The following is a 19940-nucleotide window of genomic DNA, read 5'->3' as shown; positions in this document are numbered from 1 at the left end:
AGTTTAGAGGTGATTAAGAAGATCTGCCTGTAGAAGTGGGAAATAATATACAGAAGTAGATTTTCATTGGTGTAATTAGACAAACATGGTAATTGTTGCTTTTATTAAAATGAGCTGTTGATATTAGCAGATACTTTCAAAGATATGATGCATCTCCTAAATTATGAGCATTTTCCAACGCATATTTTATGTGTAAAGTTTTGCTTTGGAAAATGTTTATGGAAACAGAAGAAAAACATTCTCAACAGTACTTTTTTGTTTTTTACTTTTGTTTTTCAAATAAATTCTAAGTTTCCAATGTGACCTGTTGCACTTCCACAGCTAAGCCTCTTTTGTCCAAATATGGTCACTTCAGTCTTGATGCAAAATTGGCATCAAAACAGTAATTTAAAAACTAATAAGAGATGTTTCGGTTCCTCCGTTCACTCCATTATGTTTGATCCTACCTGTTGCACTTTGAGATTCCGTCAAATGAAAAGTGCTTTATAAATGCAATTTAGATACGGAAATATCTTTAAATTTTATACTTAAATTTTTGTACTTTAACCTCCTGAGACCCAGGAAATGTCAGCAAAGTACAAGCTTTTTTTTGTTTTTTATTAAATAAGTGCCAATATTGGAAACATCATGATGCAACAGTTTTTCAGATGCAGTTTTTAAAATTTTTACGGAATGTCCTTTGTGGTGGACAGTTTTCTTCTCTTTTTTTTTTTTTGTATGAAGTTGTGAAACTCTTGTCCACAAATGTGAACAGAAAACCCATAGCTAGGTCTTAGGAGGTTAAGAACGTTTATTTCTACTGGCCCTTTCTTTTTCACTGGTGTGTTGCTTATTGCTGCTGTAAACTGTTAAATTTCCGCCATGGTAGGATCAGTAAAGTCTTATCTTATCTTATCTTATCTTAATTATTATTATTGTTGTTATTATTATTATTATCTCTGACATCATTTGACATTAATGGAATTGCTGCTAAAAAAGCTCGCACAAGACAAAGTGAACAAGGGAGTTTTTTTCAGATTTTGCAGCCACTGCAGTTGACGAAGGATATTCAGTTGGTTGCAATCTGCAGCTTCACCACTAGATGTCACTAAATATCACACAGAGCTTTTAACACGTCTGTGCATTGACTGTTTTTTTTTCCAAAAGTTACACTTAAATGCGTTTGCTTCTACACTCACTCATTTTAATGTCTACAACTGTAGTCGTCCAGGATCGATGACCAGCGGTGCTCCCCACCTGAAGGGGGCCCCCACGCCCCCACGGTGCCTGATGAAGACTTCTTCAGTTTAATCCAGAGGGTGCAGGCCAAACGTATGGATGAGCAGCGCGTCCAGCTCCCCACAGACGAACAGGACACACCCCCGGATCCTGAGCCGCCGGGGGGGTTTTCCAGATAGGACTGATTGAATGAAGCTGCACACTTCCTTGTCAAAGAAAAGCAAACCAGAAAAAATAAGAGCACGACGAGCCAACATTTGACAACAGGACCCAAAAGTAAACTAACAACGTCTGTTAATAACAACCCCATGTGCAATAGGTGGCGCCCTGTCAAATGTTGCTCTTTGTATTATGTTCGAAATGTATGTTGATATAACATTGAAAAAGGTACATTTAAAGTTGGTTATGTGAGAAAATAATATAAGTTGGATTTTTTTTACTAATTAGTAATGATTTTTCATCTTAATAACATGAAGTAACATGAAATATGTAATCTAATGCCTTAATCAGCATCTTGTCAGACTTACGATTGTATCCCTGTTGGTTTTAGATGCGCACGACGGGTGAACAGTGTGTGGAGGACTAATGTGAAGAGCTGAGAGTTTTGGAAATCCCATTTATTTATTTAGAAAAGTATCTGAACACACATCAGTAGGCAGATTATCTCCTAAATGATGACACATAAGCATTCAACAGACGTGAATGTTTTAGTTAAATGATTTGACCAGGATTAGATTTGTGATCACATGTATTAGTTGTTATTTTTTTTTAAATCAATGATGTTTATCTTTTCCACCACCATTAAAAGACTGGTATTATAGTGCAGTAACAGTATTAGAAAGAAACAGCCAGTGTTAAACAAACAGCTTTGTTCAGATGAAAATGTACCAATTATTCGGAGAAAAATTAAAAATCAGTTGATTTCTTTAAACTTCGACGTGATTCTCCACGCAAATATGATTTACGTGTTTATGCATCACTGAAAACAGTTTTTATATAAATATATAAATACAGTGTGCAGTCACCCAGGTTGCTGAGTAAGTGATTATAAAATAGCTGCTTCTTTTGGTGATTCAACATTGTGTGTGATAATCTAAGCTCCAGTTAATGTTTCTGCTTTTGCTTTTAAAGTGACCAACGATGTTCTGAACATCTGAAAACAAACTACTGCTTACTACCATTACTAAAATATAACTTAGACACAGAGAAGGAAGATGAACAAGTCTGAAGAATCTAGTATCATGAACAAAGTCAAAGCGGTCATCTGTAGGTTTCACTGCTAGTACGCTGCCTCCCTGTGGTCAAACCTTTGTACTACACCTGTGAAATACAACAGTACAATCTCTCCACCGCTGGACTCTCAAACATATTCACTGTTTGTGACTGTTTATAGGACATGTTTGTAATGCTTATATTTTGCTGAAAGCGTATTGATTCTGGGCACTTTCTTATCATTTCAATGGTGACTTTTGTAATTACTTGTACTACAGCTATGGAGATTTTTTTGCAAATTATGGTAAATATGTTAAAAAATCAACTCGAGAGGTACAGAACGATTTTTTTTAATGTTTGTAAGCTCTTAGAAACAAATCTTATTTGATCTATGGACTTGCTTTATAATTGAGACTTAGTGCATACCTCATTTTTGTACCTCGGTGTAATTACTGAGCCTGAGTTCTGAACCAGGATGGATCATATATCGAGTTCACGCTCATTATTTTTGATTCATGCCTGTTTGATAAAAATCACATTGGGAGCGACAGTAAATATTTTCCTTTCCTGTTTTTTGTGAATTAACATTTCTAGAGAGTACCTGGTGCGCTATTTGTCACTGCCATAATTTGTACATACATGTGTATATATATATATTTTGTATTTATGTTCCATTTGAGGGCATAAACATGTCCCCTCATGCTTTTAATAAAATGTTTCAGATGCTTGTTTTGGCTCGGTTTTACCATTTATTACGGTTTGTGGATTGACTTCCTTATTTCTTTAGGATTTCTGTATTTTCAGTTACTTTACCAGTTGTTTGAATGCTGCCCTTTATAATGGAAAGATATTACATAAAAGGTGTTTCAAAATGAGTCAGACAGATCTGCAGTGCACTGTAACTGCACTGGATTTCCCAAGTTGTAATCTTTAGTGGAATAAAACCCAAATGTAAGACCAAACATTTGGTTATCTTCCAGATTAGTTGCATAACTAAGATTAAGTAAATGTACAGAGTTCACTGAGGCACTTTTTATTTTCATTAATACTTTTCTTTCTTCCATGATTTTCAATAATTACAAATGTTTGGTCATAATTCAATTAAACGGGCTTTAGCATTTGCAACGAAATCAGTTTTTTCAGATATGTCTATAGAGAATGTGATCCATATTTTATACATTGGGCTTTTATCATATTTGTCATATTTGTAAGAGGAAGTCTGTGTTTACCTCGCCTGACATGGACTGACCACGGAGTTTTTGCTCTTGTGGCGTCCAGGTCTTTATGTGCGGTCCTTCCTCTATGGCTGTACTGTGGTCGTAGTCTGTGTTTGGTCTGATGTGTCTGTTTTGGATCTGCAACAGTACTGACATTGTTCTCTTGTTATTCATGGTTTAGATTTGTTTTGATTTGTCCAGGATTCCGGTACTTTCCTCATTTTGTGATTTAGTTTCATCAGAGTTTGGACAGTCCATAACCCAAATGAATACTGCTGATGTCTTCCAGAGTTTCCTTGTCTTCAATCAACAGACAAGGACTTTAACCCATAGAGACCCAAACAGCCACCGGTGTCCACTAATCCTATCAATACATGTAAATATTTGGTGTAAAATGCAATGTCGTCTTTTCATGGTCATCAGATATGACCCATTTGGATGTTTTCAGAGGCTCCATAGTGAATGTGGAAATACCGTCATCTTCTACAACATTGATTCACCTGTAAAAGCTATGGTGTTGGATCAATGACAGTGGTTGGACACATTTGTTTTTATATTCAGTTAGCAATATCTTTGCTGAAAAAGTAACTTTTTCTTCATTTTTGTGTGTTCTGATATAATCAGCTTTGAATTTACTCTGAGTTTTCATGAACATCTAAATCAGTGGTTCCCAACCTTTTTTGGCTTGTGACCCCATTTTAACGTCACAAATTTCTGGTGACCCCAGACATTCAAATCAGAGACATTTTTTTTTGCTAAAATTAAATTGTTTTTGATCATGTAATAGTTTGCTATATTACATTACAAATACACATTTATTTTAGATGACATTTAGTCTATATACTGTATATTATTATGGACGGAGGCAGAAAAGCCAGGTGTAGATTACTGCACAAAGGGAGAATTTTATTTTCCTTGGTCAGGATATGTACAGTCAGTCCAGCTTGGATTTACAAGCTGACAATTAATACTGAACAAACAAGAACTCAAACTATGAATTATGAAAGAGCTGCAGGATCTGAAACCGACCACAATGAACATTTGAAAGATACACAGAACCACAGTGCTTCAGTTTCAGCTTCACAGTTTGTCATGTCTGTTATGTGTTGTGATTGTCTCTCTCAACTCACCATATATTTTTTATTAGTAAGTTTTTACTTTTATCAATTACTAGCAATTTCAGGTGACCCCACTTCAATTCCAGGCGACCCCACGTGGGGTCCTGACCCCAAGGTTGAAAAACACTGATCTAAATGATCTGTGGATTAAATATAAGAAAATACATAAGTTACAACAAAAAATGCAAAACACAGAGGATAATATTAAAAAAAAATAATTGGGTGATAAATCAGTTAAAGGTAGAAATAGAAAAAAATTAATTTGCTAACTGCCACAAAAGTAGCACTGGGTCTTTATGAGTTAAACAGAACCCAAAAGGACGAATGCATCTGAAGCCATTCATTACCTAATGGTCTGAACTGTGAGTAGTCCTACAGACTTCGACCCCCCCCCCCCCCCCCCCCCCCCCCCTCTGTCTGCATCTAATTTCACTCTTGGCTTCTCCTGTCCATCTTCAGCTCTCTGTCCCTCACTCTCCTCCTCTCTGCTTTTGCTCCCACTTACCCAGAATGCACTGCAGGCTGAGGAGGCTCAGCTGAGCTATATAAAGGCATACCATGGGGGAGGGAGGGCCGCCGTGCAGCAGGAACTGTGCAGACACACACTCTCTCACACACACACACACACACACACACGGGGAATCCAGGGACGGCAGCCCCCTTGCACCAGGATCTAGAACCACAGCGGAAAACAGAGGTCAGTACAGAGGACAAAGGCTCCACAGAGGAAGAACAGGAGGAAATGGAAGGAGCCCGGTCTGACTGGGAGTGGGGAATACAGGGAGATGTCAGAGAGGGAGAGTGGGCAGGGCTGGTGCATGGGATGGACAGTGACAGGATCAGACTAATGCTCTAATGTCTGCTCTTTGCTCTTGACAGTTTTGTAGATGATGTTTAAAACCTTGTGGTGCTAAAGCTGCATTGGCGTGTATGTCTGTCATCCACTGGTGTCAGTGGGTTATGTAATAATTGCCATAAAACATAGCTGTTACTGATGATTGTGTTTGTTCCTCCAGCTCTGCCTGCTTTGATCAGTTTGCCTCACCTGTAATAACATGCAAACCTTCTCCACCTCCTACACCCATTAAAAGCCATTTTTGTTCAGGCTGCCCAAACCTTTTAATTCCAATGCCAGCAACAGTCATTCAAAGCTGCTTAGGGGCTGAGTGCTATTGATTCCTGTGTGTGTGGATGATGCCCATTAGCACCAACTGAGCTCACGCTTAAGAACACAATCACATCCACCTACAAGCAGCTCCGCCGTTCATTACATTAAGTCACACTGACATTATCACGCTCCATCCTTTTACAAACAACATGGAATATCTGCCACTGCACTGACGTCAATGGATCCCCTGTTCTCCCTTAAAGGGACAGTACAGTTACATTTCAGAGCAACTTAGCAACCGGCAGCACACAATCTCAACTACTATAACTGTAGATCATGCACTTTTAGGACTTTGTTTTCAGTCTCGTTGCTTCTTGGAGCAGCAGGTGAAAGCTTCATATGAGCTGTTTGAGAATGGGTGACATGCTATCCCTTAACAGCTGCAGACTGACTGTTTCTTTTTTTAGCTGCTGCATGTTAAAAAACTGTAATAAGACGTGCAGCCGGGACAGAAAAAGTGTCCTGACATTTGGAGCAGGGTGTGGCATCTTTGAATTTTAAATCAAGAATAAAATAAGAATGAAATTAGTCTTTGCAGAAGTCTGAACTTTGCAGAATGAGGAACCCAGTTGCAACATAGTGCATTATTTATAGTCATGCATTTTAAGAGAGACACTTCCACTGCCACGGGGCTTTGAGCACAAAGTGTAAAGTTAACTTCAAACAAATCTACATGTTGCCATGCAGATTCTGTTGAGAAATAACAAAGCATCCACAATCCGACACCGTATTAAGTTAAATCCCTGCACTGTGAACTTTGGAACACGCTGTTTGCACTCCATTAGAACCAGAACATGACTGACATGCCAAACAGACAGCAGACCCAGGACATGGTTCCATAATAGGCCAGGGTGGGATTCCTAAACCAGCTCGGTGCTGACTCAGGCACCGCTTTCCAAATGACATTTACAGTCCCCAGCGTCCACAGGACTGATGGCCCCTGGCAAAAGAGTGGACATCTGAGAAGTAGGACCAGCAGTACTGAAGGAGCTCTGCTAGTGTGAGAATCAGCTAACAACTCCAGAGTATTCACAGCTTTGGTGTGTATTCTGTCAAATATATGTGTGTGTGAAAGCAAGTACAGGTACTGGAGCTCCTTCAATGACCCCACATTCTTTAGATCGTACGAGATTTTTGATGCAGGCCTTTTGGCAGCGAGCAAACAGTCTCCTTATCACAAAGTCAACCTCAGGTCTCAGAGTATTTAAAACGTTAACCTTAAACCAGAGTCCCTTCCCTCGTTCAGCTGAATGAATGCAGGCCTAATTTGTCCTCCAGCAATCATGATTTATTCCAAGGTGACAATGCCAAGACTGTTTAATCCATTTAATCCATGCTTTAACTCCCCATCCCAGGAAGCAGATATAGTGGGTTTAAATAATACTTAGTTGGTAGTTTTTAATATGTTTAAATATACTTCATATTTATTAAATTATGTACAAAGACCTAACATGATAAGAACATTAATCTTTGGTTTTAAATCTTTTTTTTTTGGCATTTTTTCCAAAATATCTTTTATTGCATTACACTCAACTGTCTTAGTTTAATGCTACTTTGACACCTGTTTTAGTACGTGAGGTGACAGGTCTTTTAAAGCTGCAGCGCTGCATCTCTGGAATGATCTCCCTCCATACCTACGGTCCATGGACTCTGTTGAGACTTTTAAAAAACATTTCAAGACACTCTTGTTCAAGCAGGCATTTTAATTCCAACTGACTCATGGCTGCTACAAACTGATTGTACTTTATGTATGTATTGCATTTTAACTGTATTTTAATTGTATTTTGTACTGTAAAGCACTTTGTGATTAGTTACTCACTAACTTGATACTGTTAAAACTTTTATTTGTTAAAAATTGAAAAAAATCTCTTGTGACTTGGTATCTTAAATACATTTTTGTTAAATATTTATCAAATCAAATCCAACAAGTTGTGAAAGCGCATTTGATCAACTTTTTAAAACACATTTGAGTTTTTCCAGAACTACTAATCAACTCACCATTAGCTTTAATATTTCTTTTTAAACTGATGTAGTTTAAGTTGTGTTTCAGCCACATGTTAAAGACAGAAACTAAACGATGTTCCTTTTAAACTAATATGTGTACTTTAACTGTATAATTCTTACACTATACAACCATAACCCTGAGTTAAAGTGGTCATTAAAAGGCTCAGTGATCACATTCTTAACAGTACAGTCGACCGTAGAAATGAAACTGCCAAAGACAGTGCACTTGCCAAAGGCCTTTAAAAGAGAACTTTGGCCTATATTTTCAGGCTTTATAACCTAATCGTTTACTAGTCATTTTTCTCTATCTGCAAAATTGAGTGAGTTGCGGTCAAAAATTAGTTATTTTGAAAATCATGACCTTGAGTTTGACCTTTCAAGGTCATCGAAGGTCAACAAAATTGGTACCAAATGAAAGACCATATTGGACTTCCTATAAGTCAATAATACAAAGTTAGTTGATATCTGTCTTAGTTTTCAAGATAGAAGCCGTTTTATGAATATGCAAATTAGGTGCTTGACCCCTGTTCACTTTAGACTCAAAATCAATGTATATATACATGCATGACAAATAAGGAAGGTAATCAATGGAGAATTTAATTTCCAATAATTTGCCATTATTTTGAAATCACTACGATGAACAGAAGGGACGTTATTAATGATAAACACATCTTGCATGTGTCACCATAGCAACTGGAAGTCATGCAACCTAGAGTTGCGAAATTTGGCATATGAGAAGGGACTTGCACAGAGATGTCGCATGTTTAATTTTGGTATGATCAGATGAATGTTGGTGATATTACAGCCATTTGAAATTTCAGAAAACTTAGGTTACTGACCCTCTGATATTTACCCTGGGGCGCTAATGAGGGCGTGACCCTTATGATGTCATGATGCACACCATCAGATGCAGAATGGAAAAATGCACAATTTGGCTTTGGTTTCAAGCTGATATGATGATTGTGGCAGAAGTTATGCAAAATATCCATTTTTGAACTTTGGCCAGTATGTCAGCTGTACTTTGGCCTAATATTGGCAAAAACTAATCAGGTCAACTAGAGAATTTGGGAAATCATTGGGTCATGGTTTGATATCAATAATACTTGAAATGTGACCATCAGAGCGCATAGAAACAGACAGACAGACAGACAGACTAACTGACCAATATACTTTCCCTCAAGCAATGAGCCTTTTGTGCCTATTTTTATGAATACTGTTTAACAAAACTCACCAGAATAACCCTCTCGGGTTATGTGTTCACCATGTAGGATTAGGGTCAGGGTAACCCAGTGACAAGAAACCACAACAGTCAGTTCACTGCACTCTGCATTCAGAAAAAAAGAATATAGAACATAAAAACCTATAAATAATTACAACTTCAAACTTTTCTTTGTGTTGTAGACTGAAAAAGTTAAATTAGGTGATTGAAAATGTTTACATCTAAAAACTATCTTTTAAAACAATTTGAATAACATGAACAACTACAAACAACCTGAAATATCTTAAGAAAAATAAGAACAAGTTTAACATATCATTTACACATGTGCATTACAACTTACAAAATATTTAGTAACAGAGAGAATATTGTTGAAATTCCACTTACTTTTCTTAAGACATATCACGTTGTTCATGTCTTCAGATTATTCACATTTTGTGCGAAAGGATAGTTCATAAACATAAACATTTTCATGTAATTTTGCTTTTTTTTTTTTTACACTAAAACAAAGAGAAATATTTGGAGTTTTCATTATTTATATCTTACTATGAGAGTATTTTACTAATCTGACCCAACTGAGATTGACCACAATGATTTTAACATCCTTAGCTCTTCATATGTTCAGTGTAATTTTTGCATTTAACAGTTTCATCCCACGATCATTCTGTAACGGCATGTTGTGCATAAAGAGGTGTCCCGAACTGGATGTTTATCTCTGAGTTTGCATTTAATTCATGTATGTTCAGCGTCTCTCATGTCCCATGTCATGATGCTTATTTGGACTCAACAGGTGTGGAGCCATATCTTAGTTATTTAAAGTTACTTCCCTCAAACCCACTCATTTTCAACCCTAGGCACATGTCACAGGCGAGCAGCCACTTGATCTAAGGTATCTGTTTACACATGCAGCTGCCAGTGACTCGCCAAACCGGCTTCCTCATTCTTCTGCATTCTGAGCAACAACAAAAAACAGTGGACGCCGGAAATTATGCAGCTTTTGTCTCCTTTAGATAGTAGTTGTGGTCAGTACAGAAGAAGTGAGCATTCAGGGAATAGTGTTGCTGCAGCAATTAATAACTCCACTCGGTGTAAGTAGAAGAATTCTTCACACGTCTCAGGTTGATCAAAACATTCATATAAAACAGCCTCAGTGCTTTAACAACCAAACAGTTTAGCTTTAATATTAGCATTCAACTCCAGGCTGACTGGTGCTTTAGTGTTGTTATTGCACAGTATTAATCTGAAATGTCAGCTTCATTTTTGAGACGTTCATTGTTCTTGGTGAATAATGTGTTTGGATATAAAAAAAAAAAAAATGTAAGAAGAGAAACAAAAGTTCAAAAAGTGGTACTATTAAAATAACCCTTGTTCTGCACAAAATATAGACCATGTAACTACCTCAAATTGTGCTTGTTTGCTTTTGTCAAGTGAAATTATCTGCTGGCCTGTGGTGAATTAATCCATTTCTATTTGTCCCTTTTCTGTTTTTCAGTGAAAAAGGAAAGCACTCGAATAAAGCAACACAATGGCAGGTAAATATAACATTTTAAACAGGCTCTGAATGGACACTGAATTAAAGTAATTATGTGCATAATTATTATTTTTCTTGTAGTTTCATTTTAACTATCCTCAACCTCTGAGGCAGCCACAGCACAAGCAGACCTGTTTGATTAGACTCTACTGCCCTCTTTTGGTCATTAATGAGATTACACTAGAAGCCTTTAGATCAGGGGTGTCAGACTCATTGTAGTTCAGGGGCCACATTCAGGCCAATTTAACCTCAAGGGGGCCAGACCAAAAAAAAAAAAATAGCATAATAACTTATAAATAATGACAACTCCTATTTTTTCTCTTTATTTTAGTGCAAAAGATACAAAAAAAAAGAAAAAAAAAAAATCAAAAACATTAAATTATGAAAATATTTACATTTACAAACTATCCAAACAAAAAAAAAAAAAAGATGTGAATGACCTGAAAAAAAAAAAAAAAGAAATTTCTTTAAAAATTTAAGTGCAATTTTAACAATATTATGCCTCAACTTATTCATGTGCATAATGGATCAGTTCTACAAAGGCACAAAACATTTAGTAACAACCAGAATATTGTTAAAATTACACTTAATTTTCTCGAGACATTTCAGGTTATTCTTATTTTATTGTTAAAGGATAATTTGTTCATGTAAAGATTTTCATAATGTAATGCTTTTTTTTATGCTATTTTCTGCACTATAAGAAGGAGAACATTTTGAAGTTGTCATAATTCATCGGCATAACATGATATTTTTTCCACATTAAACCAAGAAGAAAATTTGGAGTCATTATTTATAGGTTATTATGGTATTATTTTCCTTGAGATCACACTTGTCTGTATATGGAACCTGAACTAAAACTAGTTCAACACCCTTGGTTGATTACATCTTCAGTGTAATTTTTACACTATCCATGTTCATCTTGCAGGCTGGTTGGTGGGCCGGAGTTGGCCCACGGGCCGCATGTTTGACACCCCTGCTTTAGATAGATAGATAGATAGATAGATAGATAGATAGATAGATAGATAGATAGATAGATAGATAGATAGATAGATAGATAGATAGATAGATAGATAGATAGATAGATAGATAGATAGATAGATAGATAGATAGATAGACTGGGAAATTGCAGAGTTGCAACAGCATTTGATTTGATTTTTGATTTGATTGATTGATTTATTTCAAATATGCTAAGAAGCAAAACAAAACAAAATAAAACATTTGAATGGACAGAATCTATCTTCAAGCACATACAAGTCTGAATATTGCATGGTTGAAAAGGAGTAGGAAGAAGTATACACTTATTTAATCCTACCCCTCAGTGCTTTTACACCTTTATCACTAATACAAGAATCAAACAATACTAATTTCCTAATTTTAGCTTTGAACCACAACAAATACATAATGCAGTAACTGAATTACACACAACAATATGATCATGGTAGTACAGTCATACAAACAGACTCAACAATTCAATCATTTTCTTCAATAATTACAGCAGATTTATCAGTACAACATCATCAACAACATCACCATTTGACATGGCAAAAAATAGAATACAAGAGCCAACACACTATGCATCATTTACATTACACTAGTTGTACACAGCTGATGTATTATCTATGCTTTTGTTTGAACTCAACCTTAGCCTTAATAACATGGTAACAAATATCTCATACAACAGAACTGTTTACACGATAAGTCACACACATTACACATTTAGTCAGAACACGTATGCTAAGTTTTATGAAATCACTATATTTTTTTTGATTAGTGGTTTCATTTATAAGATCACTTTTTTCTGTGTACTTCACTATAGATAGATATAAATGGGATCTTAGTAAGTAAAACCTGGCAACAGTTGTCATGACGATACTGTTTGAGTAATAAAACCTGAACAGATGCAAATACTTTCCCCTGAAACAGCGTCATGGCAAACAGGTGTCCTGTTAAATCCACTAAAAGCACTTCCTGCTCATCAGACTCTGGTCATGGTTTGTGATATAAATATTCACTTGTGAACTGAACTCTTTAGAAAACAAAAAGTTTAGCTTTGTTTTCCAAAAAAGGTAATAGTTTCAAATGGACACATGGACTGACTGTGATGTGTTTATTGCAGATAAAATTAAAGATGCTAAGATTATCTTCGTTGTGGGTGAGTACACGACTATGTTACCAGTAAATGCCTTTTGGTTTCAAGTTAGTGTGTACACCCCTGATGTGTTGTGTGTTTTCCAGGTGGACCAGGCTCTGGTAAGGGCACCCAGTGTGAGAGGGTGGTGGCTAAGTACGGCTACACCCACCTGTCCTCTGGGGATCTGCTCCGGGCTGAGGTGTCCTCTGGCTCCGAAAGAGGGAAGCAGCTCCAGGCCATCATGCAGAAGGGAGAGCTCGTACCCCTGGTAAGACAATTATCCAAAGAATAAAGTATTAGCACAGAAAATTAATATGGACTATACAGTCAATGTTCAGGACTCCATAACAATTTCATTTCCAGAAAAGATGGGAAGTTTTCTAAGATATTTTAGTTACTAAACTTTTTCTTCTGGCTAGAGAAGAAAGCCATGTGATTCATTAATTCATTTGAATCTTTAACTAAGAAAAGATAATTGAAAAAATAATAGAAATGCTCGATGTTTTCACTGAGCAACTTCATTTAATGTTGTAAATAGAAATAACACTGTATTCAACTCCAGTCTCACTCCACCAGTGGAACTGTGCAGTTTCCATTGTGCGATATTGTTTATTGTGAATTCCAGTCTGCAATTATTATTATTATAATTTTTTACTTTCATTGTTGTTACAACTAATATTACCACTTATATATACTATTTCCATATATATATGATTACAGGAAACTTAATTTCTAAGGGCTCCACTCAAAGAACCAGTAATATCTAATCTAATCTAACCTAACCTAACCTGACCTGACCTGACCTAACCTAACCTAAAATAATCTAATCTAATCTGATCTGATCTGATCTGACCTAATCTAATCTAATCTAATCTAATCTAATCTAATCTAATCTAATCTAATCTAATCTAATCTAATCTAATCTAATCTAATCTAATTTAACCTGATCTAACCTAACCTAACCTAAAATAATCTAATCTAATCTAATCTAATCCAATCTAATATGACCTGACTTGACCTGACCTGACCTAACCTAATCTAATCTAACCTGACCTGACCTAACCTAACCTAACCTAACCTAACCTAACCTAACCTAACCTAACCTAAAATAATCTAATCTAATCTGATCTGATCTGACCTGACCTAACCTAATATAACCTAACCTGATCTAACCTAACCTAACCTAACCTAAAATAATCTAATCTAATCTAATCTAATCTAATCTAATCTAATCTAATCTAATCTAATCTAATCTGACCTGACCTGACCTGACCTTACCTTATCTTATCTTATCTTATCTTATCTTATCTTATCTTATCTTATCTTATCTTATCTTATCTTATCTAATCTAATCTAATATAAGCATTTTTATTTTGATGCCTGAAACACCCTTGAAAAAGATGGGATATAGACATGTTTACTTCTGTGTAACCTTACCTTTCATTTTTGTTACATTTCCATACACAATGTGGAGGTTTGGGGCACAATTCAGAAAAATTAACAAAGACACAACACAAAATGGACCGAATTTGGGTTCTTCTATGTCCACTCAGCCTGGCACATCACAGGTTCACCTAATTACACCGAATTAGCACAACTTGAACATTTTATTACATGTTTGAATTGTTTGGGAACTGAGGTCACTAAATATACGATAAGATAAGATATACTCCATTGTCCCCAGGGGGACACTTGTTGTGGGCAATAGTGCAAGGAGGCTGCAACGCCATATAAAAAACAAAGTACAAAACAAAAAGACATCACAATACAGACACATGACAACAGCAAATAACACTAACCATACTGTGACATGGCATCCTGAAGCATGGGACAGTATACAGCACCAACAGATGAGTAAATAAAATATGTCAAGAGGATTTTAGTCCATTCTTCCCATTGCCTCATGGGAGATGAAATGGCAGCACATGTCTGTGTCAAATAATACTGATAGTTCCTTCAACACAGATGCTGCTTTAACAGCTTCCACTGACAACAGTCTGGACACTCTTTCCCACTTTTAACACTGAAAATCCAATATCTATTTTTCCTGAGAACACGCTAAAATGTGGACTGGTCTGACATTAGCAAATCACAAATTTAAGATTTTATTGCAGTTGAGAAATTACTGCGACTAGAGGACCAAATGTCTCTCTTCTCATTCTCAGGACACAGTCTTAGACATGATTAAGGACGCCATGATCGCCAAGGCTGACGTTTCCAAAGGCTTCCTTATTGATGGCTACCCCCGTGAGGTGAAGCAGGGCGAGGAGTTCGAGAAGAAGGTACTTATCGTTCTGTTTTGAACAAGTCAAACCTACTGCCGGGGCTTTAAACTCCTAAGACCCAGGAAATGTCAGCAAAGTACAAGCTTTTTTTGTTTTTTATTAACCCTTTCATGCATGATTTATGAGAACCTTTATCAAGATTTTTTTTCCTGAGTGTTTTTATTCCTCTTTAGGCATGAAAAAAACCCAATATGTGGTTGATTTTTTTTTTTTTTTTTTTTTTAATCAACCCATTTTTCATGGAGTTACAAAAATGTCCAGTCAGCTGGACACCATGCGTTTAATTTTAGAAGCAATAAAACATATATTTACCTATATACTGTGTAAAAACTATTAAATAGAAATATTTTAATGCTGCTAATCCGATGTTTTCTCACATTTTAATATACTGTAATACTAGTTATTACTTACTTCACAGAGATAATATGCAAAAAAAAGCATACAAAAAAAAACTCAAAACAAAACAAAATTGTTGTTTACAGTCTAATAACAATTAGCTTTTTTTTTTTGCACTCAAACATGTTACAGCAGATCAGGTTTATCTGGAACAGCAAAGTTACAGTAATGGTATGAATTGCAGTGTATGGGATGATGCTATGATGATATGGAACTAAAACAACAAAATCCATGAATATACAAGAGAACAGCTTTGAACAGCTGTCCACTGTAGTGTCCACTGTGCATGAAAGGGTTAAATAATTGCCTATATTGGAAACATCATGATGCAACAGTTTTTTCAGATGTAGTTCTTTTTTTTTATGGAATGTCCTTTGTGGTGGACAGTTTTCTTTTCTTTTTTTTTGTATAAAGTTGTGAAACTCTTGTGCACAAATGTGGACAGAAAACCCATAGCTGGCTTAGGAGGTTAATGAGCCAACGCTGTGTAACCCCACAGATCGGTAAACCCTGCCTGCTGCTGTACATTGATGCCAAAGCCGAGACAATGGTCCAGAGGCTGTTGAAGCGCGGTGAGACCAGCGGACGTTCAGATGATAACGAGGAGACCATCAAGAAGCGCCTGGACTTGTACTACAAAGCAACAGAGCCCGTCATCGCCTTCTATGAAGGCCGTGGCATCGTCAGGAAGGTCTGGAGGACAGACACCACACAAACATAAGGCCAGATCTGCTAAGATCCCAATTTGCATGTACACTCACAGTCAATGAAAACTTTGAGACCATATTTTTCGACATAATTTTTATTTTAAAACCCTAAACTGGAATTTTTTCATATGAATCATTTGTTTAGGATATTGGCATACAGAAACAACAATCTAAAGTTTCAAGAATAATTTCAAAACAAAAACTTAACAAAAGAAAATTCACCTGCCAAACACAAAGTCACAACAGTCAATACCGGGTATGGCCTCCGTTTGCTTCGATACAGGCGATCTATCATCAGCAGAGCCTGTGGTGTTGTGGCGTTCAACCAGGTTTCTGATTGTGGGTTGGGAACAGCCCATACATACGCCTGGCTATATCACTGGAGCTCAAACCGGCCTCCACCATACCCAGTGCCCGGAGATGTTGTTCACATGATAGACGTGGCATGATGCTGTTCACTGGACTAACAATGGTGGTCTTTTTTGGGCCTTTATATAGGCCTTCAAAACCAATCCTCAAATTGTGCAGATACCCACTGAGTATTGCTCAATGTGTATTTGGTCCACTTTTGCAAAGAGACCAACCCATGTGCAATGAACTGTGACAACATGACAACTCATTATTATCTCAACTACCCAAGCACTAAGTCATCAATAAATCCACAATGAATAATTACAACCCCCCTACAAGTAGAAATATGCAGACATTTGTACCTCAAAGTTTCTATTGAGTGTCAGTATACTAATTTGCGTACTATCCCTGTGACCTATGGGCAAAGGCGATGTACACCCTGGATGTGTTGCCAGTTCACAGGGCTGACATACAGAGATGAACAACCAATCACGGTCACATTCACACTTACGGGCAATTTTAAGTTGACCAATGAACCTGTCAGTGCATGTCTTTGGATGGTGGGAGGAAGCAGGAGTACCTGGAGAGAACCCATGCAAACATGTAAACTCCATACAGAAAGGTCCCAGGTTGAAATCGAACCCAGGACCTTTTTGCTGTGAGGCGACAATGCTATATACTGCAAGGGTATTATCGTTAACAAAAACTAACGAAATGACAAAAACTAGAATTGTAGAAACATTTTCTTTAACTGAAATAAATAGAAACTATAATTAAAAGAAAAAAAAAACATAACTAACTGAAACTGTATTGTGTGTTTACAAAACTAACTAAAACATATAAAAATTATGGATAAAATTCCCTTCATTTTTGTCTTTATCAATGTCGGATTGATACGAAATTGATTTTTTTTTGCTCTAGCAATTTTAGCCAGCGACCACCATATGACACTTGACGGTCCGTCACTTGTGGTTTCCAGTCGTCTTATGGTCCCCACTTTACCTGGAAACATGGAGACTAAAGTTGGGAGAAAGCAGCAGAGTCCTGTCTGGGATTTATTTGAATATGACGGAGAAGAAGAGAAAAGATAGGACAAAATTAAAATTAATACTAACTAGCAAACCTGCTCTAAAAACAAATTAAAACTAACTGAATTAGAGAAAAAAAAAAGTCAAAACCAAATAAAACTGAACTATAATGAAAAATCCAAAACTATTAGAACCTTAATCCACTGCACCACAGCGTCACCCCAATTAGATTACTTGTTTTTTTTTTTTTGTTGTTTTGCATGAAGTGCAAAGTGTGCATAATATGCTCACCCAAATCTCAGACAGTGAATTCCTCCCTGTCTTCCACATATTTTGTATTCGTCCTGATCAAGCCCTGACAGTGTCTCCAATATCTATGTGATTTTTTTGCATTGAATACATTCCCTCTCTGCTTCTCCTAACACACTCTACCATTTATCCTTCTTTTCTTTTGTCCAGATCGACTCGGAGCTGCCAGTGGAGGAGGTCTTCGGCCAAGTCTCCAAGGCTATTGATGCACTGTAGTAAAACAACAGAACTGGAACTGTGTCTGGTTGTTGCTCTGTTCTGTTTGTAACGTCCTCAGTGTCATTTTCATAAGGACCAGAAAAAACACAGTTCTCAATTATCTTGGTCAAACAACTCAAGGCCATTAAGGATTACATATGCCTTAAATCTGCTGCGAACCCAGCAATAACAATATATACCTGTTGTTTAACACATACAACTAAGAAGCATCAGTAAGTCAATGTGTTCAATGTGTTTTAGTCGTGCTGAACATTAGTCTAAGTGACATCTTAAAAGACATAAGGCTGTAATTTAAAGAGAGATGTCTGAGTGGAAGTGTGAAGCATTTTCTAACCTTTGATGCACAACGCTCACTCTGGAGCAAAACTGCACTTTACAGTCTTTGTCTCTCTAATTGAATCCATTTACACTGCACAAGTAATGGGGAATAGTAATTATTTCTGCCTTTTAACGAAGGCTGAAATCATTCACTGTGGATACACTGGTGAACCTCTGTATCTCACTTTAATTTATAATCTTTGAAATTACTTGTCAGAACCAGTGTGGACTTGATATGCATACATTTTTTATGATTAATCTATTTACAATTATTTTTAAGACCGAAACATGTTTCTTCAATATGTACACATATAACACAGTATATGTAAGGAATTAAAATATACTACTAATAAAGGGAAACCATGTGTAAAATTTGTAAAAAACCTCATTAGTGGTGACTTTGACAGATGTACTTTCCATTGATGATATTTAGTTTAGGTTTACATACAACCCCCATTCAGAAAGACAGTACATTCCATTAAAAATAAAACCAAAACTATATTAACCCTCCGGTATCCCGTCCACCAAGGCCCTTACTAAGCACCAAGTGTGCCTTTTTCGCACACTTGTGGAATAATGTCAAAAATTTTTCATACAGTTTATTTTTAATTCTTTTACACTTATTTCTATTTCATCAATTTGAGCTGTAAATAAAAATACCAAATACTCAATAATTGTCACATTTTTTAACCCTTTAAATGCCGTGTTTGTAATGTAAACAAACCATTTTTTTGGATGCAAAAAACACAAAAAATTAATTTTTTTCAATATGCTACTTAAAAAGTGAATCACATATTATTTGATTTTTGCAGCCTGGCACATGTCAATGATTAACAACAACACTGGTTAATTTGCATTATTATTTTTGGCACCAGGTCAAATATTTAAAAATACTAGCATCTGTCACCAAGTGTGCCAAAATGGCACACCTATAAATCAAACTATTAAATATTATATATTGATTTATTTTTCTGCTCTAATTTGATTTTATTTTTGTAAATCAAGGTCAGTCCTAATCATACATATCAAATAATCATTCATTTTAGATTTTTTTTTAACCCTTTAAACAATCTCTTTTCATCATGATGTCACTACATTTTTTGATAAAAAAAACACAAAATGTGTTGGTTTTTTTTCAAAATAGTACATAAAAATTGGATTACATATTATTTGATTTTTGCAGCCTGGCATATGTCAATGATTAACAGCAACATTAACAATGTTAATAAATTAATTTAGACCCTCACCTCTCAAATGAAGTCCAGATATCAGTAAAAGCATGATTTATGCCTTAATGGCTTACGGATCAAAAACTGGTTATAATGGAAGAAATAGTGCATTTTTGGCACACTTGGGAGACAGATGCTATTCTTGTAATTTTCTTTTGTTTACAATGTGCAAATTTTAGTTGGTGGACAGAATTTTAAAGATGAACAACTTTTGAATTCTAACCTTATTTAAATTGTGAAAAATAATATGAAGTTTTTTAACACGAAGTGCAAAGTGTGCCTA

The 19940-nt window shown here is 36.1% G+C and overlaps 2 protein-coding genes across 5 annotated transcripts in view; both read left to right on the top strand.

Moving 5' to 3' along the window:
- Positions 1–3158, top strand: part of gpsm1b (G protein signaling modulator 1b) — a 51097-nt gene extending 47939 nt beyond the window's left edge. For all 3 annotated transcript variants that reach the window (XM_030148667.1, XM_030148666.1, XM_030148665.1), the window contains exon 14: positions 1203–3158. In XM_030148667.1, coding sequence (XP_030004527.1) covers positions 1203–1397 — 195 coding nt within the window. In that variant the 3' untranslated portion in view covers positions 1398–3158. The remainder of the gene's footprint in view (positions 1–1202) is intronic.
- A 2158-nt stretch (positions 3159–5316) lies between these two features.
- Positions 5317–18798, top strand: ak1 (adenylate kinase 1). 2 transcript variants are annotated; one of them, XM_030150362.1, is made up of 7 exons: positions 5317–5462; positions 10646–10685; positions 12801–12836; positions 12920–13083; positions 14981–15097; positions 15996–16187; positions 18042–18798. In XM_030150362.1, exons 2-7 carry the CDS (start codon positions 10679–10681, stop codon positions 18105–18107), a joined length of 582 nt encoding a protein of 193 aa, XP_030006222.1. In that variant the 5' UTR covers positions 5317–5462; positions 10646–10678; the 3' UTR covers positions 18108–18798. The 2 variants fall into 2 exon arrangements, with proteins under 2 accessions (XP_030006222.1, XP_030006223.1); XM_030150363.1 differs by lacking the exon at positions 5317–5462 and adding an exon at positions 10133–10241.
- The last annotated feature ends 1142 nt before the right edge of the window (positions 18799–19940 follow it).

The sequence above is a fragment of the Sphaeramia orbicularis genome, chromosome 12, assembly GCF_902148855.1.
Source record: "Sphaeramia orbicularis chromosome 12, fSphaOr1.1, whole genome shotgun sequence".
NCBI classification, from domain to species: Eukaryota; Metazoa; Chordata; class Actinopteri; order Kurtiformes; family Apogonidae; genus Sphaeramia; species Sphaeramia orbicularis.
This window is presented reverse-complemented; position numbering and strand designations above follow the sequence as displayed.